Source organism: Bos mutus, chromosome 24, assembly GCF_027580195.1.
Source record: "Bos mutus isolate GX-2022 chromosome 24, NWIPB_WYAK_1.1, whole genome shotgun sequence".
In the NCBI taxonomy this organism is placed as follows: domain Eukaryota; kingdom Metazoa; phylum Chordata; class Mammalia; order Artiodactyla; family Bovidae; genus Bos; species Bos mutus.
In genome coordinates this window covers 58070862-58098342 of record NC_091640.1, presented here as the reverse complement: position 1 = coordinate 58098342, position 27481 = coordinate 58070862, and the positions used below count along the sequence as shown (strand labels likewise).

At 52.1% G+C, this 27481-nt stretch overlaps 1 protein-coding gene across 1 annotated transcript in view; it reads right to left on the bottom strand.

The window, feature by feature from the left end:
- The window catches only part of ZNF532 (zinc finger protein 532), a 113627-nt gene that overhangs the window by 55829 nt on the left and 30317 nt on the right, over positions 1–27481 (bottom strand). The window contains 1 exon segment of the mRNA XM_070361796.1: positions 3456–5818. Coding sequence (XP_070217897.1) covers positions 3456–5818 — 2363 coding nt within the window.

The window sequence follows — 27481 nt, the reverse complement described above, 5'->3', positions numbered from 1 at the left end:
AGAATCTGCCTTCCAATGCAGGAACACCCGTTCGATCCCTGGGCAGGGAACTAAGATCCCAAAGGCCTCAGTGCAACAAAAGCCAGGTGCCAGACTACTGAGCCCAAGCACTCTAGAGCCCGTGCTCCGCAACAAGAGGAGCCCGCGCGCTGCCACGAACGCCCAGCGCAGCCAAACAAAAAAAACAGTGATCACGATAAATCAAAAGGCAGCAGGAATGATCCTCATGGTCACGGCAAGGTTCTACGTGTTGACAGCACGTGTTGACTCGTCAGCAGCCTGGATAGGACACTGTTGAACAGTTCCTCTGCGTGTTGATTCATCAGCAGCCTGGATAGGACACTGTTGAACAGTTCCTCTGCACGATGCAGCCACTGGGGAGAACTGGGTAAAGGGAACACAGAATCCCTCTGTGCTGCTTCTTACCTGAATCCGCAATTATCTCAAAATGAAAAGCTTAATTTAAAAACGAAATGACTGGAGAAGACTGAAGCCACGAGCACAGGGCACGTTCAGCAGTTTCAGCTAAGCTGTTTAAAGTACCGTGGCAAGAAGGTGGGCAGGAGAAAACAAGAACAGGAGGCAGGCAGGAAAGGAACAGTCCCGCCCAGGGACCCCGCACCCCTCTCTCCAGGTCTGCTGAACGCACACTCAGAAAGGAGAGAGCCAGGGCCCTGAGGCCACGCCCTTTAACCTCCTGAATCCAGGCAAATCAGGGTCAGTGTAGGAGTCAGTTGTATGACTCAGCGGAAGTCTGTTGTATGACTCAGCGGTCCCTGATCTTTTGGGCACGAGGGACCAGTTTCGTGGAAGACAAGTGTTTCACCGGCCAGGGTCGGGGGGATGGTTTCAGGATGATTCGAGTGTATCACGTTTATTGTGCACTTTCTTCATATTGCTCTTACATCAGCCCCACTTCAGATCATCAGGCATTAGATCCCAGAGGCTGGGGATCCCTGGGACACACATGAATCTCTGAGGCTGCTGTGCAGACCTAGGGAGGCGGCCTGGGCAGGACCCTGCACCGGTCCGGCCCTTAGGGAGGGACGCAGCCTCCTCTGCCTCTGTTCACCCACGAGTTACCAAGAAACAGAGAGGCCAATGGAGAGACAGGAGGGAGTGTGGACAGAGGCACTCGGAAGACTGGACTTGAGCTTCGCCTTTGGATCTTCTTGCAAAATTCAGCAGTTGAGCAGAGTGTTGTGAGTGCCCTTCTCCCGGGGGCCAACAGTTTATCCAGGTGGACTTTTGCTCTCACTCAAATTTAAGTTCACCAACTGTAAACCACGGCCAGTGGTCGTGGGAACAGCAAACTGAAGAAGATGAAACAGGAACTTTTCTCCTTCCGGCCTCGCCCTTGGGGTCTTCAGCCCTGCCTGCCACTGCTGGAGCCCCCGCTGAGCTGAGGCTGGTTTAGAAGGAGCCGCGGGGCCGCCTCGGGCTTCGGGGGCCTCAGAGGAGCGGGAGGACTGATGGAACTCACAGAGGGGAGCCGCTCCCCTAGGCTAGCGAGAATGCTTAAGAGACCAGCCTGCCCCTGGGTGTGCAGACACCGGGCCGTGGTGGAGGGGCTACTGCTGGAAGGGCAGGAGCTCGGGGCAGGTGCCTCCGTGGGCGGCCCTCAACAGGAGGCTCTGCTCGGTGTGGGGGTGTAGAGGGCACTCTGGCTCGGCAGAGTCCGAGGAAGGAGCCAGGATGGGGCGGCCTGGCCCGGAAGCTGGGGCAGGTCCTGCCCTGAGCCCGCCGGGGCCCAGGGGCCGCCGGGCATCATGCCACACCCCGCCGCCACCCCCTCCATGCGCACACAGCCTGCCGAGGGACCCCGCCCACCCCCTCCCCGAGGGTTGGCTTCCCCTGACCCCGGGCTGGCTCCTGAGCTTACGTGGTTACACAGAGACTAAAAACAGCGGAAAACAGGGAAGGAAAATCCCGACCTTCCGCCGGCGGCCTCCTCCCGCCTCGGAAAGGCAGCGGACCGCCCTGAGCCAGCCCCACCGGCTGACAGTGCCCGGCGCCGGAGCCAGGACGTACTCCACCATCCACAACACGCGGAACCGAGGAAACGGCTCTTTTTTTAAAACTGCATCCTCTTAAGATGCAGAGAGAAGACTGCCTCTTTGATGAAATGGTAACTAGAAAAGAGGGACCCAGATGGGACCTAGGCCCTGTCTCCAGGATGCGCTGGGCGTCCTGCCCCCCATCACTCCTTCCTGAACCAGCCTCACTCTGACGGCGTGCATCACTGTCAGACAAGCAAGCACGCAGCGTCCAGCATCCTCGCTGCGAGAATGTTCTCGAATCTCTTTATCATCTCCTTCCACTCAACTGACCGTCCAGAGGGAAAAAAAATCATTGAGGCATGCTTCATCTTTTGTTCCCCAAACTCAAATCCTATTAATACAAAGAACTTAGCTCAGTCGTTGACCTCAGGGAACTGATCGTGGTTGACAGGACCAGAAGTCTGAACCACAGCATGAACCTCGTCAATGAGATAGTGGAGACAAATAGAGGAAAAGGTCAGTTTTCCACCAGGGCTTCAAAAACAAGAGTTTATCACCTCAAACGGGGGCTCCTCCCAAATTTACAAGTTTCCCGTTTGGACAATGAATCTTGTGCTTGCTCTCTCTAGCTTGAGTGAGTTTCATACAACAAGCTCGGTGACTTCCAGATGACAGCTGTCAAATATTTATAGTGAAACACATTTAATGACTGCCCAGAAGCTGCCTCGTGGACAGAAGCAAAACGACAGAAGTCAAATCGCTAGCCGATGTCCAGTGGGAAATGCATCTCACCAACACCAACCTACACCTCACCACAAAAACACAAAGCAAAAACGCCACAAACAAACGTAGAGGTATTCTATTTAAACAGAGGTGCGTTTTCCATTTGTAGCTTGAATTCGCTGCGCTGGAGAATGTTACTGAACATACTAGACCAACATTAAGCAGAAATGCCTTAGAAGTGGGTACCGACCGGGTGTGTTTAACTATAGAAGACAGTAATTACAAACGACGACAGGAATTTTTTAAATCCCCGGATGATCGCTAATAAAGGAGTCAGTGGGGATCAGCCTGACTTCAACACTTAATACAACGTCACGACACTATCACTGGTCAGAGCTCAGACTTCCGACGTAAATGCCAGTGACCCAACAATTAAGACCACCTCTACCTGCCCTGAATCTAAGATGCCTTAGCTCAACTAGTACACAGAGTCTCTATCTGTCTAAAAGAATCCTCTTCCCCTCAAACGGACTTCTACGTAAGATTTACATTTGAACACTGCTCCATGAAAACAATCCTCTCTCTCACTTGTGTGTACATGTACACACGTGCACTCACACCCAGCCCCCCATCTAGCTGAGCTTCCACCCCTGAAATCAGCGGCATCGGATAGAGAGCTCAAGGCTACTACAGATTCATCACCGAAACACCGAAATGTAAATGATACTCTACTTGTCCGCTCGTATCTGCAGCCTGCTGGAAATGGGTGGCCAGCGACGTCTCGTCCTGGAAGACTTCGTTACACTCCAAACACTTGAGGCTGTGCCTGCAGAGCTTGGAGGGGTCTTCATCCAGGGGCATGGCGGGGGTGATGGGCGTGCTGGAAGGGGCCGATATGACCGTCCCGGTGATGCCAGGCTGGATTTTGGTGACCGTGTGCGCGCCGGCTCCCGCGGAGCTCGAGAGGCTGGACGACGAGGGGGCGGTATTGCTTGATGGGGAGACGATCATCTGATCCGCCGGCACTGGCTTCAGGATCAGGTGCGAGCACTGCATCACCACGCCCTTCTCCTTGTGCCCGCGGGCGTGCGACAGCAGGCTGCACTTGTTGTAGAACACCAGGTTCTTGGTGCAGTGGTTGCAGGTCACTTCGATGCGCACGCTGCGCCTGTCGTAGTGCTGGCTCAGGCTCTTCTCCAGGGCGAAGGAGTCCCCGCACTCCAAGCACTTGTAGCCGCGGGTCGGCAAGGTGATGCCCGCGCTGGCAGGGGGGCTGAGGTTGGGGATGTAAACCGGGACGGGGTTGACGCTGCTCAGCACCTTGTTGAAGGCCTCCACCACGGAGCTCTGCAGGGACGACACCACCTGCACCCGCGACACCTTCTTGGGCGGCTGCGAGGCCGCGGCGCTGAGGATCGCCTGCTTGATCTGCTGCTGAGGCTTGGTGAGCACGTGGCGGAGCTCGGAGGCGGCCTGGGCGCCCTGAGGCAGGAGGTTAAGGTTGGCGAGGTGCACGGTCTTTGGCACGAGTTTGGCACTGGCCAGGCTGGAGGCCGGCACCACCACGGTCTGCTGCTGGATGGCGCTGGCGGCTTTGATGATGGCGCTGCTGGCACTCTGCACGGAGGCGGCGGAGATGACCGTGGCCTTGACCGTCGTGTTGTTGGCCAGCTTCAGGTTGATGACTTGCGAGCCGGCCGTCTTCACCGCCGACACGGGGAGGAAGGCGGTCGCCACAGGCTTGATGGTGACCTGCTTGGGGGTCAGCTCGGCGGGCGCCACGGCGTTGGCGACCACCGCGGACTGCAGGGGTGCCCGGGGCGGGGAGGCGAGCACGGCGGCCGGGGTGGGGGACGACAGGAGCGAGGTCACCGAGGCCACCACAGGCCCCGCCTGCTCCGAGGGCTTCCTGCCCGCCTCGAGGTCCACCTCGGGCAGCACGCGTGTCACGGTCCTCTTGATCTCCCCGGAAGACGTCTTGATGGTCTTGATGCGGACTTTGGGGATTGCTGGTGTCGACCCCGCGGGGGATGCTGGCGACCCCTTGCTACTATTTTCGCTGGAAACGCTCCGGGGACTGTCTGGCTGCTTAAGGGACGCTTTCTTCGTCCCGTCGATGAGGTTCTGGGGTTCGGGAGACTTCTCGGTGGCTCGAGGGCTGTCGTTGACGTCCTTTGGTAATGGAGAGGACTCCCGGGAGTTGGTCGCCAGCTCTTTAGAGGAGTCGGAGGCGGCCTTTTTCGCACTGAGTGCCGCGATCGCGGCGATGCAGGATGAGAGCTTGGAGGACGGCTTGGTCCGTGACGGCACCGGGCCACCGAGGCCAGCGTCGTTCTTCTCGGAGCCCAGCTTCCCCTCGTGGACCCTGTTCTCCAGCACCTTTTCAGAGCTCTCCTTCAGCTTGTCCTCCATCTTTCTGACTTTAAAAGGTTCGTAAACACCCAGATTTAGAGAATTTGTCTCCGTCTCCCTCTTGACGACTTTGCTTTTCTCCAGGCCGCCGGGGGCCGGGACGCCAGCCTTGCTCACGCCGTCTCCCCCAAGCGCCTTCAGCTTGTCGTAGTCCTGCTGGGGGCCCGAGCCCGCCAGCACGTTCGCTCTGAAGCCCGTGCGCGGGTCCTCCTTGTCCGGGGGGTCGTCCACCTCTATCTTCTCGTCGTCGTCAAACTCCTCCGCGCTGGAGATGGGGCTGAACTGGCTGAAGGCCGAGTCCTTTAAGGTCGCCTCTGAGGCCGGCACGTCTCCCTTCAGGGCCTTCGACCCTTCCTTGCCGTACGTGTCGAGAGAGGAGGCCGTCAGGAAGCCATTGTGCAGGCCGTTGCCGGGGGGGTTGTGGCTGTCCTTCTCTGCGCCGTCCGAGGAGTCAATGCTGCGGACATTCTTCACGATGACACTGACACCCACGTCCGAGGAGGACGGCGCGTGTGAGTCGTCGTCCGCCTGGGCGCCCTGCTTGATGTGGCTCTCCTGGTCGTCGTGCGCAGACTCGATGGCTGCCTTGGGGTCGACCATGTCGGGGATGTCAAATGCTGCCAGCAGGTCGTCAAAGTCGGGGGTCTTCATATCCCCCATGGTCATGAATTGGATCAGATGTTCTGTGAAATGAACAGAAAAACAATTCCGTTAGCAACGCCCCGCTCAGACAAACGTCCCTGTAGGATTCACACCCAGGCGGGGATGACCATCAGTGAAATGGCAAGTCGCCATGTGCCCTTACTATAAAGTCGGGACGCTGAGCCAAAGTGGACAAACACCCCGAGAACAAGTATAAACTGATCATTACAACTCTGAAGCAATTCCTCCAAAATGCTGTCCAGCACAGCCAGTGTGGAGCCTCTCTAACAAGCAGATCAGAACTATTAAACCACAGAGAACAGGTTCTGGGCTAACAACCAGAAAATACTGTTCATCGCTGGATTCGTCTCCTTGTCTTCACAAAAAGCTGCTTTCAAGTATATTTTGACCTTGACAGCATTTCATTCTATAGGCAAAATTATCCCTAATATAGTCACTGTCAGATTTGGGGTATCACATTAAAAGAAATACAGGCCAAAAAACCCAATTACAGATTTCAATTCGTCCACAGAAGTGAGCATCCCAAGCCAGCATAGGCCTTCTGCTGCTGCTGCTGCTGCTAAGTCACTTTAGTCGTGTCCGACTCTGTGCGACACCATAGACAACAGCGCACCAGGTTTCCCCGTCCCTGGGATTCTCCAGGCAAGAACACTGGAGTGGGTTGCCATTTCCTTCTCCAATGCATGAAAGTGAAAAGTGAAAGTGAAGTCGCTCAGTCGTGTCCGACTCTTAGCGACCCCATGGACTGCAGCCTACCAGGCCCCTCCATCCATGGGATTTTCCAGGCAAAAGTACTAGAGTGGAGTGCCATTGCCTTCTCCGGCATAGGCCTTCTACTGCTAATCAAGTTCCATCTGAGATTTTTAAAAATCCCCAAGGAGCTCATTCTATCAATTTTTATTTAATCCTAATTCTCCCCATGATGGTAGGGGAAAAAGAATACTCTCCCACCGGAAAAGTATAGCGTCCCTTCCACCTTACTCCCTAGTCCGGCGGTTTTACTGGTTAAGGGAACACACATCTGTCTCCTAATCACCACTCAGTCAACACAGTCACGCAAGTGACCATGGCAGTTGAGAAAGGTCCTCCAAGGAATCAATTCCCAGCAGGGGGCAACACGGACCCAAGGGCGGGACAGAGCCCAGGCGAGGGAGGCCTTCTCTTCCGCAGCCAGGCTAGGTCAGGGTGGACAACAGGCTGTAAAGAAGTGCTTCCGTTAATCCCAGAGCCCTGGATGATGCGGCTTCAGGGAAGGTGCAGGGTTTCAGCCGTAACTACAAGAGGCGAGAGCGTGCTCGGTCGTGCCCAACTCTACAACCCCATGGACTGGGGCCCGCCAGGCTCCTCTGTCCGTGGAACTTCCCAGCCAAGAATACTGGGGTGGGTTGCCATGCCCTCCTCCAGGGGGATCTTCCCGACCCAGGGATTGAACCCAAATCTCTTATATCTCGTGCATTAGCAGGCGGGTTCTTTACCACCAGCGCCACCCGGGAAGCCCCTGACTAGAGAGGAAGGATATTTAAATACACAAACTGCTTGGGTTCTTGATAAGGAGACCTTATACTATCGGGGGGGGCTGCTCATCCTCCTCTCTGAACCCCTGGAACAGCCCATCTTCTGAAGCTCTATTTTCTGGACTACACCGTGTGGGTACTGGTCTCTTCCTACCTACTGGCCTGCCAGCTGCCTCGAGACGGGCAACATCTCACTCGCCTTTGCACCATAAACGCCAGAGAACCAAGAGGACACACAGCTCAGAACACAGGAGGTACAATAGGAGCAGGCCTCGACCCCAGCGCTGGGGCCCTCGGGCAGTGAGGGCGCCTCCGAGGCGGCTCCTTCAGTCGGGGCAACGGGGCGGAGGTCAGCCGCCAGGAAGACAAGGCAAGGCGGGAAGCAGGGTGGAGAACGAGAAACTGGAGAGAAGGAGCAGAGGGAGAAAGAAACGGGCAAGAGGAGGAGCAGAAAGCGGGCTCAAGCGACAACCAGCGTCAGAGGAGGCGAGGGCCAGGGCTGGTTCCAGGCAACTGTTTTAAGATTTTTCTGATGTGGACCATTTTTCAAGGTTTTACTAACTTCATTACAATATTATCTCTGTTGTACTTTTTGGCCAGGAGGCATGTGGGATCTTAGCACCTCGACCAGGGATCGAACCTGTAATCCCCTGCACTAGAAGGCTAAGACTTAACCACTGGACCACCAGAGAAGACCTCCTGGCAACTTTCAACATAGAATCAGCCTCAGCCATTTGTAGACACCTAGACTCTCCTGGTGGAGAAGGAAAGGGCACGCCACTCCAGTGTTCTTGCCTGGAGAATCCCATGGACGGAGGAGCCTGGTGGGCTGCCGTCTATGGGGTCGCACAGAGTCAGACACGACTGAAGCGACTTAGCAGCAGCAGCAGCAGCAGACTCTCCTGGGGCTTCCTAGGTGGAGCTAGTGGTAAAGAATCCACCTGCCGATGCAGGAGATGCAAGAGACACAGGTTCGATCTCTGGGATCAGGAAGATCCCCTGGAGGAGGGCATGGCAATGCACTCCAGTGTTCATGCCTAGAGAATCCCATGGACAGAGGAGCCCGGTGGGCTACCATCCATAGGGTCGCAAAGAGTCAGACATGACTGAAGCGACTTAGCACAGCAAAACACCGAGGAGCCCATGAAAGAGAACAGATGAAAGACGTTAAAGAAAAAGAAAAAGAATGGCTATTTCCCTGTCAATATTTATTATGTCGTTTCTCTTTTATATTTGCTTTATATCAGTGAGACCCCGTCTTACATTTTTTACTGAAGTATTTAATGATTTTTTTCTTATATAATCTATAAAAAAAAATCATGCATTCCTAATAAAAAATAACTATACAAGGATCACAGCAGAATCTTTACTCAGGCAACAATACACATACCTGTGAAAATTCACATTAACCATAAATCCATCATCAGGCGCTAAGACACCCTCAGCAATATTCACTCAGTCTGGGACCCATCCTAACACTTCACAGAGAATTTCACTGGAAAAACTACTGCTGAAGATGAAATAAGCACTTAGGGTTCAACAGGACCCGAAGAATAAACCTCTATCCGCTCACTTAGGTCTCAGAAGCCGCACATACTTCTCTCTAGATGGTCTTGCTCAGCCCAGAGAGAACACTCTTGAGCCTCTTCTCTCACAGATGGACAGATGGGCGCCTGCAGAACCAGACAGGGAACAATGAACCCCACCCGCCACCCACCCCCCACCCCCCACCCCCCGCACCGATCAGAGTACAACACTTCCAGGCAGATGATGACATGAAAACATTTACAAGTCAGCTCTAACGAGGACGTCTGATGTTATGATTTTCTTTTTCAAATGAACTTGAACTGCAAAATATGGGGAGTGAAAACCCCATCTGTCAGACAATAAATCCACTTAAGAGTCCACCCACTTAGGAATAATCCCTGAATGTCACTACTTGTACTTTTAAGCATTATTTTGCCTTTATAAATTTAACAATCACAATGAGACCACCATTAGTGAAGCATCCCCATGGTCTGTCTTCACCAGCCATGATGATCCATGTTTGCACATCAGTTTCAAGAGAATTCAAGACACAGACTCATGGACCACCCCCAAGTCCCGACTGGAGCTGAATGGGGCTAAAAGGGGGCTTTTCCATGCCACCGTTTACCTGGGGCTGGGACCCAGGCTCTGGAAGGCCCCGGTGGTGGCTCGGCTCCACCCAAGGCCTTCCAGCCTTCCTTTACAGCTACACGGGATTCCTGTCATTTGCCTTCTCTTTATGGCTATGGTGAATAAAATCGTCATCAGGTTTCACACTGTTCTTCCCAGAGGGCAGTCAGTTCAGGAACAAAAAGAAGAAAAGAACAAATACTACTCAGTGGGTGGGTGGCCCAGAACACACAAGCACAAGAAATGAAAAAGAGGTTACCACGTGAAACAAGACGTGCCAGGTGCCAGCAGGTCGCGTGGGCAGCGCAGCCCGCAGGCAGGCGGCGGGCACCTGGAGGAGTGACGCACCTCCGCGGCCCCTCCTGTTCACACGGCCGCGCCCCGAGCACGGGCACATGGGGGCCACACGCGGCAGCCGCACCAGCAGCAAGCCTCGCCGTCGGGCAGGATGTCGCCCGCCGCACGGCTGGCTATCTTTCCTATCTGCACCACTAAAGGAGTGAGACGTTACAAAAGCAGAGACATTACTTTGCCAACAAAGGTCCGTCCAGTCAAAGCTATGGTTTTTCCAGTGGTCATGTATGGATGGGAGAGTTGGACTGTGAAGAAAGCTGAGCACCGAAGAATTGATGCTTTTGAACTGTGTTGCTGGAGAAGACTCTTGAGAGTCCCTTGGACTGCAAGGAGATCCAACCAGTCCATTCTAAAGGAGATCAAATATTCATTGGAAGGACTGATGTTGAAGCTGAAACTCCCAATACTCTGGCCACCTGATGCGAAGAACTGACTCATTTGAAAAGACCCTGATGCTGGGACAGATTGAAGGCAGGAGGAGAAGGGGGTGACAGAGGATGAGATGGTTGGATGGTATCACCGACTCAATGGACATGAGTTTGAGTAAACTCTGGGAGTTGGTGATGGACAAGGAGGCCTGGCATGCTGCAGTCCATGGGGTCTTGAAGAGTCTACACGAATGAGCAACTGAACTGAACTGACTGAAAAGAGTGAAGACCTGGAAAACCCCAGAGAGGAACCTTCATGTCTACAAATACCCCAAAGGGTCCAGGAGACATTCCCAAAGCAGAAAGAACTAACTTTCTCTGTGGACATCTAGCCACACCTGCCCTCCTCCGCGTTCTTCTGAACACCTGAGGTGTACGTATGTTCTAAGGAAGAAGATGAACCTTGGGGGATGGAACTCTTTGGAGATGAAGTACTGGGACAGTGGAGAGCTAAGAGTGAATTAGCAGCAGTTTAAAACCACAGGAGTCAGCTCTCCTGGGTCCCCGGAAAGAATCCAGGCTGTCAGGTGAAAATGCAGGGCGGACGCTGGAAGTGCATCGTCCTGTCTGAAACCTGAGCCCTGGGTGGCGGGGAGCTCAGCTCTCTCGGGTTGTATCATCAGTGTCACAAACACGGCTCTCTGTAACGTCACACGTCTCTTCTGGTTCACAGAAATGTTTTTCATGCCCACAATCATACTGTCCTCTTACCCTCCCCATCCCACATTCTGGAAGGCAAGAGCCAATTTTCCATGGGGGTTGCGGGGGAGGCACGAAGAAGGCTTAAATTCTTGTCTCATTTCTCAGTTCTATGAAGTACAAAGAGACATGTTTATGTTTGAAAGTTTCCTTCCTGCAATTCCTAAGTACTGTTTTAAAAATAGATTCTTTTGCTTAAAAAACATTTGCAAAAATTAATCTCAGTCATCTTTTTTAAAAGATAAAAAGATCTCATTTGCTCTTCCCAACACCTCAACAGCTTGACTTTCAAACAGAATTAAGTTCAGTTATTGCAACAAAAGTCTTTCATTTCATTTATACCCTGTGAAATATAGCTTCCTTCAAAGGCACTAACTGTCTTTTAATTTAGAACTAAACCCCACATAAATAACATAGAATTCACTAACTGCATTTGTGCTTAATGGAGAATGTCCTTTCACCTTGAAAATGTCTGGTGGAAAGATGCTGGACCTGTTTCTAAAAAAGGAAAATGAAAGAGCTCAAGTCTGTCACGTGGTCACTCTATTTCCTCCTATGACACAGACAACACACTTCCTTTCCTACCAAAGTCGCTTAAAATTATAGTAAGCTATTTTATCTGTGTTGGCAAAAAGTCAAAAGTTTATCAAAAGAAAAACTTAAAAGAAAAACCTGTTCACCCCTTACTCATACCTCTTATGCTTTGCAATAAAAAAATGCATGGAGCCATTTGCCAGTTTCCAACTAGAGGATGATGGCTTAGAAGGTTCAGGCGTCATGTAACCACTGAACCCAACTTCAAACAATCTCCAGATACATACACCTGCAAAATGAACATGCAGAAGTCAACCTGGTGGACAGCAGGTCGGCTTCCCCATGCAAATGCAGAAACTAAGCTTCTTTCGTGAAAATCAATAAAATGCTAAGTCATAATAATCCTAAAGAAAACCAAAGTCCGCAGCCCACCTCGACCATATTCCACAAACTTTTCAAAGAACAGCTATAGTAATACAAGACTGCTATCCTTTGGGGGAACTATGCTCGTCACTATTTCCTGGCATTTCTCTGGCCATCGAAGTGCTTTTCAAAGAAATAATTCAACAGATTAATGGATCTGACTCTCATTTCTAACCTTCTGATCTTTCCTTCAAATATACGAAGTTCTTATAATGCGCATTATACAATGCGTGACGTCTAATTTGTTCTTCAGGGAACATGATCTAGGCAGGTTTCCTGTGTTTTCAAAGAAATAAGCAGGGGTTGGTTTCTCCTGACCTTCTGCCTCCCAAGCCCTCCCTGCCTTCCCCCTCACACAAGCACTCACCCTGGGCTCCTCCTCCATCCCCAGCCCTTTTCCATCTTCGGCATTTTCAAGGCCAAAGTTATCATGATAATTCTTCAACCACAAATGAGGAAAAAAAAACCACATTTCTTGTCCCCCAAGTGACCATTTTCCTTGTATCTCACTTCGATCTGAACTGCTTATCAGGGGGAAAGTATTTTCTCATTGCAACTCCACCACAAACATTAAGCAGGTTCAGTTTCACAAATCTGCCTCGTGTTTTTTCACTTGCTTTCCCTAAACCAGCTGGAAACAAACGCAGTCTGTGGAGCTGAAAATAAACAACAACAAAAAAACACCCAATCAGCTACACCTCTGCCTCAGTGCTTCTCTCGAGGAAAGGATGAGGGGCGGACAAGGAGACGGGACCCCAAAACCTGGCAGACACTCCTCTCTCTCTCTCTCTCACACACACACACACACACACACATGCACGCACGCACACGGGCTTCGCGCACACACACACACACAGCGCTTCCCAGGTGACGCGCACACATGTGCGCGCACACACCCCCCCCCCAGGTGGCACTTGTGGTAAAGCACCTGCCTGCCAATGCAGGAGACAACAGATGCAGGTTCGATCCCTGGGCAGGAAGATCCCCTGGAGGAGGGCATGGCAACCCACTCTAGAATTCTTGGCTGGAGAATCCCATGGACAGAGAAGCCTGGTGGGCTACAGTCCATGGGGTCACAAAGAGTCGGACACGACTCAAGTGACTTAAAGACATACACACAGAGATGGCTACGTGTGCATAGCTTAGAGTGGGAAAAAATAAGCAACAATAAATGGAGCTACTGAATCTTTTAAGTGCATGCCATTTGGAGGCCCCACCCAAGCACCAGAAAGTCCCAGAGAAGAGCTCCCTTTATCTCCATCACTCCACCCTCGTCAGGTCCTGGGTGGTCTGAACAGTTAGTCAGGGCACCACGCAGCTCTAAGGCTTCCCTCCAGCCACTGGGAGGAAGTGTGACCCCAGACCACTGAGCACCCAGCCCCTCACCTTCCAGTGGGGGCGGTCCACCCTCAACACCGCACGCCACCACCAGGAGAACTTCACTTTCTAAACAGCCTCCATCAGGGTAGCTCCCCACATGTCAATCAAAAGTTCACACACAAGGTGAAAAGAACAGGATATACGTTTTAATTCTGTATGAGCTAACAGGAAACTACCTAAGGAGCTGCAGTTATCCAAAAGAGGCGTCTTCTTGTTTCACTGAACCCTAAAGCCATCCATGTTGCTGTCTGGTCTCTAAGTCGTGTCCGACGCTTCTGGGACCCCGTGGACTGCAGGGTGCCAGCCGCCTCTGTCCACGGGATGTCCCAGGCAAGAACACTGGCATGCGTAGCTATTTCCTTCCCCAGGGGATCTTCCCGAACCAGGGATGGAACCTGCCTCTCCTAAATTGGCAGGCGACTTCTTTACTGCTGGGCCACGTGGGAAGCCGAAACGGTATCAATACTGACATATGGATACTCTGGCCAAGGCAGCTTTTTCTTCTTCACTTAACACTGTACCTAATATTCCTGATTGAAAAACAGCCGATGTGAAAGTTCAAACTGCTTCTGGAAACACAAACAGAGGCACTTGATAGCGCCGCGACTCCAGGAAAGACAAGAGTAAGCCCAGCCCACCCTGGCCCGAGGTGGTCCTTCACTTCGCCCCCCAGGTTCCCCCCACGAGGCCCTTCCCTGCCCTCCTCCCGGCACCTGCCTCCCCAGCCCCTCGGGAACAGAAGGGAACGGTCCCCACCAACCTCAGCCTTTGCCAGAAGCTCCTCTCGCCAACTCCTGGCCTACTTCTGGCATCGCTCCCCTCAACGCTAAGCACTCACGGGTCAAATGGGGGCTCTGCAGGCAGAAGCCGCTCTGCGTCTGCACTTGGTTCTGCAGCTGCCAGGGGACCTGCCAGGGGACCTCGGGGGAGGCCCGCGCCCGCTCCCGGGAGGCCCGCACTCACTTCAGGGAGGCCCGCGCCACCTCCTGCGAGGACCGCGCCCACTCCCGGGAGGCCCGCACTCACTTCGGGGAGGACCGCGCCGGCTCCGGGGAGGCCCGCGCCCACTCCTGGGAGGCCCGCGCTCACTTAGGGGAGGACCGCACTTGCTCCCGTGAGGACCACACCCACTCCCGGGAGGCCCGCGCTCACTTCGGGGAGGATCACGCTTGCTCCCATGAGGACTGCACCCGCTCCCGGGAGGACCACCCTCGCTCCCGGGAGGACCTCGCTCCCAGGAGGATCGCGCTCGCTCCGGGTAGGACTCAGCTTGCTCGCGTGAGGACCGCGCCCGCTCCCGGGAGGACAGCGCCCACTCAGGGGAGGACCACCCTCGCTCCAGGGAGGACTGTGCTCGCTCTGCGGAGGACTGCACCCGCCCGGGAGGGGAGGCCCGCGCCCGCTACCGCGAGGACCGCGCCCACTCCCAGGAGTCCCATGCTCACTTCAGGGAGGACCGCCCTTGCTCCCATGAGGACCGCGCTCGCTTCCGGGAGGACCGCGCTCGCTCCCAGGAGGATCGCGCCCGCTCCCGGAAGGACCGTGCTCACTCCGGGGAGGACTGCACCCGCCCAGGGGAGGACCGCCCTCGCTCCCGGGAAGACTGCCCCCGCTCCCGGGAGGACCCCGCTCACCCCTGGGAGGACCGCGCTCGCTCCGGGGAAGACTATGCTTGCTCCGGGGATGACTATGCTCGCTCCGGGGAGGACTATGCTCGCTCCGAAGAGGACTAAGCATGCCCGGGGGAGGAACACTCCAGCTCCTGAGAGGCCCGAGCTCGCTCGGGGGGAAGATCTCACTTGCTCAAGGGAGGACTATGCTCGCTCCAGGAGGACTATGCTCACTCCAGGAGGACTGTCGCAGACCCCTGCTCCTCTCCTCCCAGAGCGCTCCTTGGTGTCACTCCATAGCCCTCTCTCTCCCTCATCGTTAACTCCCACCCAGCCAGAGGACACAGGCCGCTTCTAACCTTCCCCGGCGGCCTACTCCATGCCTCCTTCTGTCCTCCACGGTCAGCTTCACAGACAACAGGCAGGACCCCTCCCCAGGGCCCCCTGCCTTCAGGTCCTGCCCTCTCCTGCACCACTGGCCTTTCCAAGCCAGTCCCCACCACCAGCTTGCTGCCCGGCTCCAGGACTTTTGACCACTTCTGTTCCCCTGCTGTTGTTAACTGCTGCTATTGAATACTGGAGTGGGTTGCCATTTCCTTCTCCTGGGAATCTTCCCAGGCCAGGGGTGGAACCCGTGTCTCCTGCGTTGGCAGGCGGATTCTTTACCACTGAGACAACAGGGAAGCCCTCTATTACTTCTACCTACCAGCTGGTGGCTCAGATGGTAAAGAATCCGCCTACAATGCGGGAGACCTGGGTTCCATCCCCGGTGTGGGCAGATTCCCTGGAGAAGGGAAGGGTGACCCACTCCAGTATTCCTGCTGGCAGAATCCCGTGGACGGAGGAGCCTGCCAGGCAACAGTCCATGGGGTTGCAAAGTCAGACACGACTGAGCGACTAACACAACACCAGCTGAATAAACCTCCCCCAACCTCGATCTGGCAACCCAACCCTCGTGCCCTGTCCATGGGCACGCTGCCTTCACAGCCAAGCTCTCCATTGTTGAGAAGGTCCAATTCCACCCAGCTCCTTCCCCAACCCTTTCCACTCACGTGAAACCACTATTAAAAATCCGGGCTGTGGGAGGAGACCCAAGAGGTGACAGAACGGCTCTGTATCTCAACTGTGGGGGTGGACACACGCGTCTACACTTTTGTCAAACCCAGAGAATTTTACCACGTGTAAATAAAAATTAAAGGTACCAGGAATGATGAGAGGCCCAAAATAAAGAGACCAAGTGTAACCCAGAACTAGCCGTGTTACAGGTGGTTTATGGGCCGCACTTCATATGCTGTGGCACAGACACCAGCTCTGAGGGACCTTGTCAGGCTTTTTACACACACACAACGCTGAAATACACTAACTCTGATACATGTATGACTAACTCACTTTGCTGTACAGCAAAAAACACAACACCATAACACAACTATCCTCCCTAACACAACACCGTAACACAACTATCCTCCCTAACACAACACCGTAACACAACTATCCTCCAAGAAAAATTTTTTTTAAAAGAGCTGGATTTTTCTACGGTGAACAGATTTCTTTCTACAGGGCAGCCTCTATTCTGCTAGTAAATACTGTAACTCTCCAAAAAGAGGGATGTTACAGCTCCCAAATTCTGATCTAACCACAGGTCATTTTTTCCAATCCGCAAACAGAAACGCCTGAATGATTTCCCAAATGGCTCCACCAATTCTGTAGCTGCCATCACGCATTAGAGTTACATTAAGGCCCCCTGCCCCTTCCAGCTTTATAAATATTTACGAGCCAATGTCTAGTCGACAAAAAAGATGACTTTTAATACAACGTCTACGTTATTAGAAAGTTCTTTTCCTCATACGGCTTGCTTACTGGCTGTGAAAGAAGTATTTGTTCTGTGAGTGATGAATGCATGCACCGGAGCGGGATGACAAATTTCCTCTTTACTTCTCTCTGCAGCTCCAGGAGATCTACTTACTGACCCACATCCTTGTCATGTCACTAATAAGCAAGAGCATACAAAACTCACCCACACTGTTCCCTAAAATGAACCGGTTTCTGGGGATGGAAACCCTCATGAAGAGAATGAGCTGGAATGTCTCAGCACCGACATTCCCTATGCTCTCTGGCATCTTTGGGTTGGACGGTCTTCCACCTAACAGTGGAGATGACAGCATACCCCGGGCCCAGGGCTGTGGGGAGGGCCGACTGGTATTTGGGTGTCTAGAGGGAACCTTGTCACGACCATACGTGGTTGCTGTTACTGTGTTGCTCGGTCGTGTCCGACTCTTTGCGACCCCACGGATTGCATACAGCAGGCTTCTCTGTCCTTCACCATCTCCTGGAGTTTACTCAAACGCATGACCATTGAGTCAGTGATGCCATCCAACCATCTCATCCTCTGCCGTCCCCTTCTCCTTCTGCCTTCAATCTTACACCAGACAAAAAGCGTAATATTCAAACACGGGGGATGGGCTCGGAGATTTGCAACAAAGGTTCCTCCTCCTTTCATCCCATGACTGGCCCAGAGACCTGCAGGCACAGTCAGAAGACTTGTGCAGCTGAGGGTTACTTGTCACAGAGCACCTGGTCTGAGCAGAAGAAGAAGGGGGCAAAGTGGGCAGCCCTCTCAGCAGGGGGACTTGTACCGCGGGGTTCGTGGTCAGAAATCAGAGCTTGCTGCGTTCAGCACAGAACCCACGGGTGGAGGTGTGAGCCGCAGCTGGGTTTGGAATTACGAGGCCGAGGCACCAATGGCCCAGCCGCTCAGAGCCAGGGAGGGGGACAAAGAGATGCCCAGAGCATCAGGCGGGCGCCGCCTCCCCTCAGCCTGCCCAAGTCCTGCAGCCCCGAACCTCAGCCACACTCTGGACCGGTGCTCCCCAGGGGCGAAGCTCCCCCCGTACCTCAGCCACACTCTGGACTGGCGCTCCCCCAGGGCAAAGCTCTCCCCGAGCAGCAGCAAGCCTGGCAGTCACACCTGAAACAACCCACAGCTCTGTGCCCTGCGGAAGGCAGGCGCGGGGCTGGGGTAACACCTGCCTTCTCCAGACCCTTGGGACCCCCGAAAGGAAGGCACCCCACGGGAGACCCAAGGATTTTATCAAGCTACGTTTTGAGTCGCAAGTCAGTACAGCAAAATAAAATAGTGACTAACAATTCATGCGGTGCGGGGAACAGAAGACAATGACCGTCTCCAGCTGCTCTGAGACAGGAGTGAAGAGGAGTCTTCGTTTCGGGGTATGGTCCCTGCACGCTTCAAAGACATGGGCTCAGACAGGTTCTCCGACAGGGTTTCCCACAAAGGACAAATATGGAGAAGAAATCACATGCAGAAGATACAAATTTTATATTGTTCTATTTGCCTACAGTTTAATTAATCTCTTTCACTAAGTATCTGCTACCCCTGGCATTCTCCACCCTCTAAGCTGCAACTTAAATTGGGAATGATAAATGCAAACCTCAAGCTCCTGGGTCCATTTTATTTCATCTGCTTATTTTGCCTTGATAAAACCAAATGCTCAAATTTTAACTTTAATAGGTTTTTAACTATCTCCCTAAGGTTCATGAATCTGTAAAATCCTTTTAAACACTGTAATAAAAGACACAAATCACAGATCAACTGTATCATCAACCAAATTCAGTCCAAATTTGTAGCCAGATTCCTATGCAGTGTTGATACTAGAAAAGAAAACACACTGAAAAAATAAATATATAAGAGCAGCTTGATTGCTCATCCAAGGAGCAATTTCCTCCTCATGCAGTCTAAAAACCTGACAGCTATAAAAACCGGGTCTGGGCAAGGGTATGAAAAGTTTGATAAAAAAGAAGACGTGTGGCCTGTGAAGTGAACCCAGCCCTGGGGCGGACGCCTGGGGAAGACCAAAGTGAGGGCGAGCGGCCCCGAGACCAGGGTTCCTGATGCTGGGCTCCACTGGAAGGGACCAGCGCTCCTGGGACAAAGGCCGATCCCGGCGCTGGGCAGGAAACACGCAAGATGAGCCCGGAGCCTTCTGCAGTGCCAGGAAATAAGGAAGTGCTCCCAAACGAGACAGAAAGAAAGCAAAGAAACTGCACTGAGAGGGAACAGAGGTGAACGGAAAGCACTCCCAATGGCCCAAGCTGGTACAATTTGAGCATCAAATGAAGCAATACTGGATTATAACCTGAAATACAAAACAAACTGACCAGTGGCATAAGTGACGCGAATAACTGAATAAATGAAGAAGAGCAGACAGACCTCCTGTGCAGAAGAAATGCAATTAATTTACGTAGATGCCCTCCCCTGACGGAGGTTGAGTAATATCCCAGTCATTTCAACGACGCTCCTCCAAAAAGGACAGTATGCAAAGAAGAGAGAAAAAGAACTCCTCAGTGCAAAAGCCTCACAAACACTCTGGGCCAGGTGACCGAGGTCAGTATCAACAGTGATAAGTCATATGGAAAGCGCGTTCCCTTGCTGCCTGGATGGCAGCAGGGTTTGGGGAGAACAGATCCGTGTGTATGTACGGCTGAGTCCCTTGTTCACCCGAAACTACCGCAACACTGCCTGTTAACTGGCCGTGAATGAACGAAGGAAAGCCGCTCAGTCGTGTCCGACTCTTTGCGACCCCATGGACTATACAGTCCCTGGAATTCTCCAGGCCAGAATACTGGAGTGGGTAGCCTTTCTCTCCTCCAGGGGATCTTCCCAACCCAGGGATTGAACCCAGGTCTCCTGCACTGCAGGCAGATTCTTTACCAGCTATACCCCAATACAAAATAAAAAGCTTCTCTGAGAAAAGAAAAGTACCCTTGATGTGACAGAACCCCAGGTTATCCCAGAAACACGTGAACCCAGCCTAACTACAGGAAATGCATCCGACAAATCCCATCTGAGGGACCTTCTAGAAAATACCTAGGCAGCTCTGCTCCGAACTCTCAAGGTCATAAAACACAAGGGAAGTCACTGTAAGAGGCGTCTAAGGAGGCAGGATGACGAAATGCAACGTGGCCCCTGGATGGGCTCCTGGGACAGAAGAAAAAGACACCGGGTAAAAACTGAGGCAATCTAAACAAAGCATGGACTTGAGTTTTTTGGTTTTTTTGAGACAGAAATAATGAATAGATAGTGGCAAGAGTGGGGGAGTATTAAAATGCAGAGAGGGGAGCTGAGACAAGAAGATGGTACTTCTATCCTTTTACTTCCAGAAGAACGCCGTCAAATGGCATTACAAACAAGAAATCATTCCTAAAGTGTTTAAATAACAGCTCTGCATATGCAGAGATTAGTTTTCCACTTTATCCTCTTACTGATAAGCTGCCTCAAGGTCGGCCACTGAGTAATCAAGACGGCTTAGTGACTTTTAAACCTAAGTTTATTAGAAACAGAATTTCCACAAGTTTGCATTCTCCATGCTTTCCTTGCACACAAAACCGAGGAGACGATCATTTGCTACCACAGACAGCACCAGGCTGCGGCCAGAGATAATCAGCGATTTATTTACCTGGTTTCTCTTTATGCCCAAGGTGCGCGTCAGAACTACTGAAAGAAGTTCTGGATAAAACAGCAGCCTATATGGGGAATTCCCTCGCAATCCAGTGGTTAAGACTCTGCATTCCCACTGTAGGGGGTGTAGGCTGGATCCCTGGTCAGGGAACTAAGATCCCACGTGTCCAGTGGTACAGCCAAAAAAAACAAAAAAAATCGATAGAAATAAGCTCCTCCTAGCGATCTGGCTGTATAGGGTCACATGGAAAGAAAGCAATCGTTCACCCGTTTTGCTGTCCTTCAGATATCTTCTAATAAGGCTGGCCTTTCATTCTTTTCTGCAATAACAATGTAACTGGGTTTTGCCATTCCAAAAGTTAACAGCTAGAATGGGAACTACTGTTTCCCTTTAAATGTTATATGCTGTATAATTTCCTAACCAAATACTAAAATCCATACATATCACCAAGCCAACATAAATAACAAGCCACAGACAGGAAAACAAAGCAAGGTACACACTTCATTTTTTTTTTAATTCTTGTAAAACACACTTATCATAAAATTTACCATCTCAAACATATGTGCTTCATCTTTACATGAAATCCTTCTCTCTCACCAAGTCCTGTGCCTTCCCCTCGGCAACGTTACACCCGTCACGATCTCTGTCACTCCCCTCTCTGGGCCACCCTATCTTACACCCAGAAAAACATAACATGCTGCTCTCCAAGCTCTGGTTAAGAACTGTCAGATTAATCTTTCTAAAATGACATTCCATGGTGGCTCAGTTGGTAAAGAATCTGCCTGCAATGCAGGTGATCCCCTCCTGACCCGGGGATCAAACCCCCGACTCTCCCACAGAATCATATGCATCGCTTCCCTCTATTAAAAATCCTCACGTCACCTTCCTCATGAAGTCCACATTCCTCGGTCTGACACCAAAGAGCTCAGCCAGTCAAAGCCCAGCCACTCTCCTCCTGCAGGTCTGCGAGGACTGGGGACACACACAGCTTCCCTCCTAGGGCCATGCTGGTCCTTAACCCAGACTCTCTCTCCCTCACACACACACCCCGTAATTAGCCAAAGATGAAGAACCCATTTCTCAGGTTCTTCTGAAAGAAGAGCCTCAATTTCATCTTTAAAATGAGAAGTAATAATAATTGCCAAATCGTAAGACTACTGTAGTAAACAATATGTATGAAAAAAGTACCAAACACACAGGCATTAATGTTATTTTCTTCCTTTCTTTCTCTATTTGTTAGAATAAAAAAACAAAGTAAGGAGGAAAAAAAGGAAAAATGTAGAAACGTTCTTGAGAGAAGAAAGTGAAGTAGTTTTCAGGTGATGATGGTTTGGAGAAAAAGGAGGAAGAGGGACATTCCTGGGTACCGTTCAGAGCAAAGGCCCTGGCTCCTTACTATATCTTATTTCATTTCAAAATGTTGGCCGCTTTCCTGGCATACACGTGCCTTTGAGTCCTGCTCTAGGGATCAGCCGTTGGTGGGTCACCTGGAGTTCATACACTGCAAGAAATGCAGTTTCCTCTTAAAGGGCAGCAAACTTTCAGCTCACCCAGTAAAACACCTCAGTATATCTCTGACTCTCCTAGGACTCCTTCTCTTAATTTTGAAGCTCTGGCCTCCCAGTCAAGGATAACCACGGACCAGCTGCGATCTCCAGGGGCTCAGCAGTAAGGAATTCACTTGCAATGCAAGAGACCATGGTTCAATCCCTGGGTCCGATCCCTGGGTCAGGAAGATCCCCTGGAGAAGGGTAAGGCAACCCACACCAGTATCCTTGCCTGGAGAATCCCATGGACAGAGGAGCCTGGCGGGCTGCAGTCCGTGGGGTCAGAGAGTCGGGCACGGCTGCGTGCCTGAACAACAACAAGCTGCGACCTCACCCCTCCCGCCCGCCCCTGGCCCAGCCACAGCTCTGGAGCGTGTTCACGCGCCCACTGACAGTTCGCAGGGCCCCCGCTCAGCAGGCCCCAGAGGGCTGAGGACGGACCCGGCAGACGAGAGCCACTCGGGGAGGCCGGCACCATCCCCTGCACCGGGAGCCCCCGTCCTTGAGGAGGGTCTGAGTCCTAAACCCACACCCACCAGTCAGGACCCTGCAGAAACTAGGGAGAAGCAGGGAGAGAGACCGGGCTTGGAGAAAGGCCAAAGCAAGAGTGAGCTGCATGTCCCCCACGCGGCAGGCAGCCACCTCGTAGGCACCTCGTGCTCTGGAGAGCGGAGTTCCCTTTCTTTGGGCAGAGACGGAGGGAGGCGCAGAGCCTTTGGAAGGTATCTCGGAGTCCAGGAGAAAGGGGGACGGGCTCCCCGGCAGCAGCTCCACTGTCAACCCCGAAGGTGCGCGCCCATGACCACTTACAGAGGTCGGTGGGCCAGTCTCCACCCCAGCGGCTCAGAGTCCACGAGCCCACTTTCCACACCGCCCAAGAGCAAGTGCGGACTGACCAGTGAACGCAGGAGAGTGAGCGCTGCTCGGGGACTGACAGGGACACCCATTTCCACAAGCTCAGCGCCTCTACCGGCATCCGGGCGCCTGGACTTGGAGGCCGCCCTTCCAGCTCCACCTCAACGACCCCACACAGCTGCTCTTCAGACACGTGGGGGCCCCCGAAGCCAAGAGAACACGGAGGCCGCTCATCTGGGCTCGGCAACTGCGTCTTCCAAGAGACCCGAGGTTTGGGTCAAGAGAGGGATTAAAAAAAAAAAAAGTTAGGGGAAAAGACAGAAAATACGAAGGAAATTCCCACGTCTGTCAAATGGCACTTCAGTCAATCCTCAGGACGCAGAAGTAGAGAAACAGCAGCACGTTTTTGTATTTTAATGTTTTATACACGGCAAGAACTTCCCAAGGAAGAATGTTGACTGAATTCATGGGTTTCTTTCCCTTTGCCTCCTGAAACCCTACAAAGATGACATTAAAAGTATTTTTTAAAAGATAAAAGTAGCAAATGTATGAAAACAAAAACTGGATTTCTGGCGGCTTAGGGCTGGGGAATTGCGAGAACTAGGGACTGACAGATAAAAGGCGCCTTTTTCCCTACTCCATTTTATTTTGCGCAGTTACCTTACAATATTGTGCTAGTTAACAATTGTAACAGTTGTGTCACTAGTATAATAGTCCTGTTAGTTAACAGTGTAATACTAGTTGTTCATTTACAATGTCGTGGTACTTCCTGCTGTCCAGCAAAGTGATTCAGTCTACATACACGCGTATTCATTACAGGCTATTATAAGATACTGGATATAGTTCTCTGCGTTATGCAGTAGGACCTTGCTGTTCGTTTCTTCTTATACAGCAGTTTGCATCTGCTAATCCCAAAGGCTTACTTTATTCCTCCCCTTGCCTCGGCTTCTGATGACCACAAGCTTGTTTTCCACGTCTGTGAGTCTGTTTCTGTTCCGTAAATAAGTTCACTTGCAGCGTACTTTAGATGCCACATGTGGGGGTGTCAGAGGGTATTTGTCTCCCTGTCTGACTTGCTTCACTCAGTGTGATAACCTCCGTCCGTCCATGCTGCTGTAATGGCATTACTCCATTTTTTATGCATGAGTAATACATCAAAAGCAGGGACATTACTTTGCCAACAAAGGTCTGTCTAGTCAAGGCTATGGTTTTTCCAGGGTCATGTATAGATGTGAAAGTTGGACTGTGAAGAAAGCTGAGCGCCGAAGATTTGATGCTTTTGAACTGTGGTGTTGGAGAAGACTCTTGAGAGTTCCTTGGACTGCAAAGAGATTCAACCAGTCCATTCTAAAGGAGGATCAGTCCTGGGTGTTCTCTGGAAGGACTGATGCTGAAGCTGAAACTCCAATACTTTGGCCACCTCATGTGAAGAGTTGACTCATTGGAAAAGACTCTGATGCTGGGAGGGATTGAGGGCAGGAGGAGAAGGGGACGAGAGAGGATGAGATGGCTGGATGGCATCACTGACTCAATGGACATGAGTTTGGGTGGACTCCGGGAATTGGTGATGGACAGGGAGGCCTGGCGTGCTGCGGTTCATGGGGTCGCAAAGAGTCGGACACGACTGAGCGACTGAACTGAATATGCTTTTGAACTGTGGTGTTGGAGAAGACTCTTGAGAGTCCCTTGGACTGCAAGGAGATCCAACCAGTCCATTCTGAAGGAGATCCGTCCTGGGTATTCATTGGAAGGATTGATGTTGAAGCTGAAACTCCAATACTTTGGCCACCTGATGCGAAGAGCTGACTCATTTGAAAAGACCCTGATGCTTGGAAAGATTGAGGCCAGGAGGAGAAGGGGACGACAGAGGATGAGATGGTTGGATGGCATTACCAACTCGATGGACATGGGTTTGGGTGGCCTCCGGGAGTTGGTGATGTACAGGGAGGCCTGGCGTGTTGCAGTTCATGGGGTCGCAGAGTCAGACACGCCTGAGTGACTGAGCTGAACAGTTATCCTCATCTATTCACCTGTCAGTGGACATTTGGGTTGCTTCCGTGTCCTCACTATCATAAATAATGCTGCTAGGGACACTGGGCTGGGTATGTTTTTGAATCAGTTTTCTGCAGATACATGCCCAGGAGCAGGACTGTTGGGGACCTGGTAAGCCCATCTTTAGTTTTTTAAGGAACCACCATGCTGTCTTCCACAGCAGCGGCACCAATTTACATTCCCACCAACAGACAGGGCTTCCTTTGCAGGTGATGGAAAGGTCCCACAACTGACCGTGGAGATGGTTACACAGGTCTTGTGAAAAGACCAAAAACCCCTGAACTGTATGCTGCTAATGGGTGAACTGTAGAGCATGTGAACTGTATCTCAATCAAGTTGTTACCACAGACATGTGTTAGACACCCACAGGACAGGGCCACGAAAACGGAGTGGAGGTCAGCATAAGACACAAGCAGTCCGAGAGAAGGGAGAGGGCAGTGGTCAGGCAGCTACACCCCAAGGCCTTGCAGGATGGGGCCGTGGAGAAGGCGGCCAGTCAGCCCTAGGGGACGTCAAAGCTCACGCCTGGAATCAGAGGAGACACCAGCCATGGAAGGAAGGCGGAGGCTGAAAACAACCAGGGGCTGAAGTCCACACGCAGTGCCCTTGCTGAAGCCCTGACGCTCTGCCCGCTGGGGCAGCAGGGGAGCACAGGAGGAGCACTCTCCGGGTTAACCAGAGCCATGGGGACTCAAGATTCAGCATCTCCACCGTGGTGAGGGCTTCCCTGGTGGTTTGGATGGTAAAGAATCTGCCTGCAATGCAGGAGTCCTGGGTTCCATCCCTGGGTTGGGAAGATTCCCCTGGAAGAGGGCATGACAACCTTCTCCAGTCTTCTTGCCTGGAGAATCCCATGGACAGGGGAGCCTGGTGGGCTATAGTCCATGGGGTCCCAAAGAGTTGGATATGACTTGTGAGACCGTGAAGTCCAGCTCCAGAACTGACCACAGAGAAGCCAAGGACGAGGACAGGTCTGTGTGGGCACAGCCTCCAATCAGCTGGCCACACGCCTCGTCCTGAACCATCAGCAGACCTGCGGAAGAGCCTCCCACCCAAGAAAGACCACGGTAAACAAACAGAAAAGCAAGATGAGGACAGAAAGGCCCCAGAGGGTGGAAGAACACACCTATGGGCACAGACACCATCTCGAGGAGAAAAACCGCAAGTCACGGAGACGCAGCCCCAAGGACAGAAGAAATGTTTGAAAGAAGAGACATAGCCCCCAAAGGACAAGAAGAAATGTTTGAAAGAAGAAATATTATAACGGAAATAAAAGATGAAACAGGTTAAAAAAAAAGTCCGAGAAATCAGAAAGCAGAACTAGAAAAGAGATCTGGACAACAGGAGAAAAAAGGCACTAAAATTCAAAGTTCACCCACTTGGTCCAACATCTCATAAGAGTGTTTCAGAAAGAGAAAATGCAGAGACATTATTATCGAAGAAAAAATACAGGAATGACTCCCAAGACTGAAGGAGCCAAATCTCAGACTGAAAGGGTCCTCACAGAGCTGCCAAATAAATCTCAATTTCAAATAAATGACGACTACTCTTCTCCTAGAAGTCTGTTCCATTGTTTATCCGGGCTATTTTTTTTTCTTTTGCTAAATCGGGCAAGCCTCTACCATGACAGCACCTCCTAGGAAAAAAACGCCCGCACCCCAGCCATGACAGAATGCTCGAAATTTAAGATCAACCACAGCGTGGAAGTCCCTGGGCCCCAGGCGGTAGTGGGCGCTTTGGCCCCTGGATCCCCACACCCGCCGGTGGGGCGCCGGGCACCCCGCCTTTGGACCAGAGGAGGCAGGCACTGCCCAGGACCCCACGCTTTACACGACGCATGTATCTGAACACAGGGAGCTGCTTTTTTTTTTTTTTCAGTCTCATAGGAAAGTTTTGTTTCTGTGGTGGTTTGTTTTTTAACTTTTTGCAAACTGGCTGAAAGGAGCGGGAATTACAGTAGGGAGACAGATGGGGGCGGGTGTGGGGCGGGTGAGCCTGTCCCTGCCCCGGGGGGGCAACACCCCTGCCACCCCCCACGCCCCCCACCCCAGCACAGAAGGTGCAGGTTTGGAGCTTACAACTGCCTGGAAAGGCTTAAGCAAAAAAATAAAGCTCCCAACAACGACCCCATTAGGGGAGTCCACCCACAAGCCGGCTGGTCCCCGGGAGGAGGCCCGGCCACAGCTGGTGAGTGGCCCGGGACTGGCATCCAGGCGGGTGGCCCTCGCCCTCCTGCTGTCACTCGGTTCAGGGGGCCGGTCCGAGGGTGAGGATGTCTCCAGACTCCCAGTCTTGAGGGGGAGACCGGAGGAACGGGCTCCAGGCCCTGGGTGAATCAGGGGCCAAGCCTGAGCTGCGGCCTGACTTAAAACCTTTTAAATATTTAGGCATATGGTATATACCTTTTAAATATTTAAATCTCTCTCCTGAATATTTCATTACGCCTTTTAAATATTTAGCCGTCTGGGCTCCATTTGCGGTCTCTGCCTCAGGCCCTGCAACATTAAGGGCAGGCCTGTGGGGCATTATTATTATTATTATTACTACTATTCCTGTTTCATGTATGGGACAGAGAAAGCTTAAGTACGCTGCTCAAGGACAAGACGGCCAGAGACGGGTCGAGGGCGGACGACAACCCCGACCTTCTGCCTCCGCA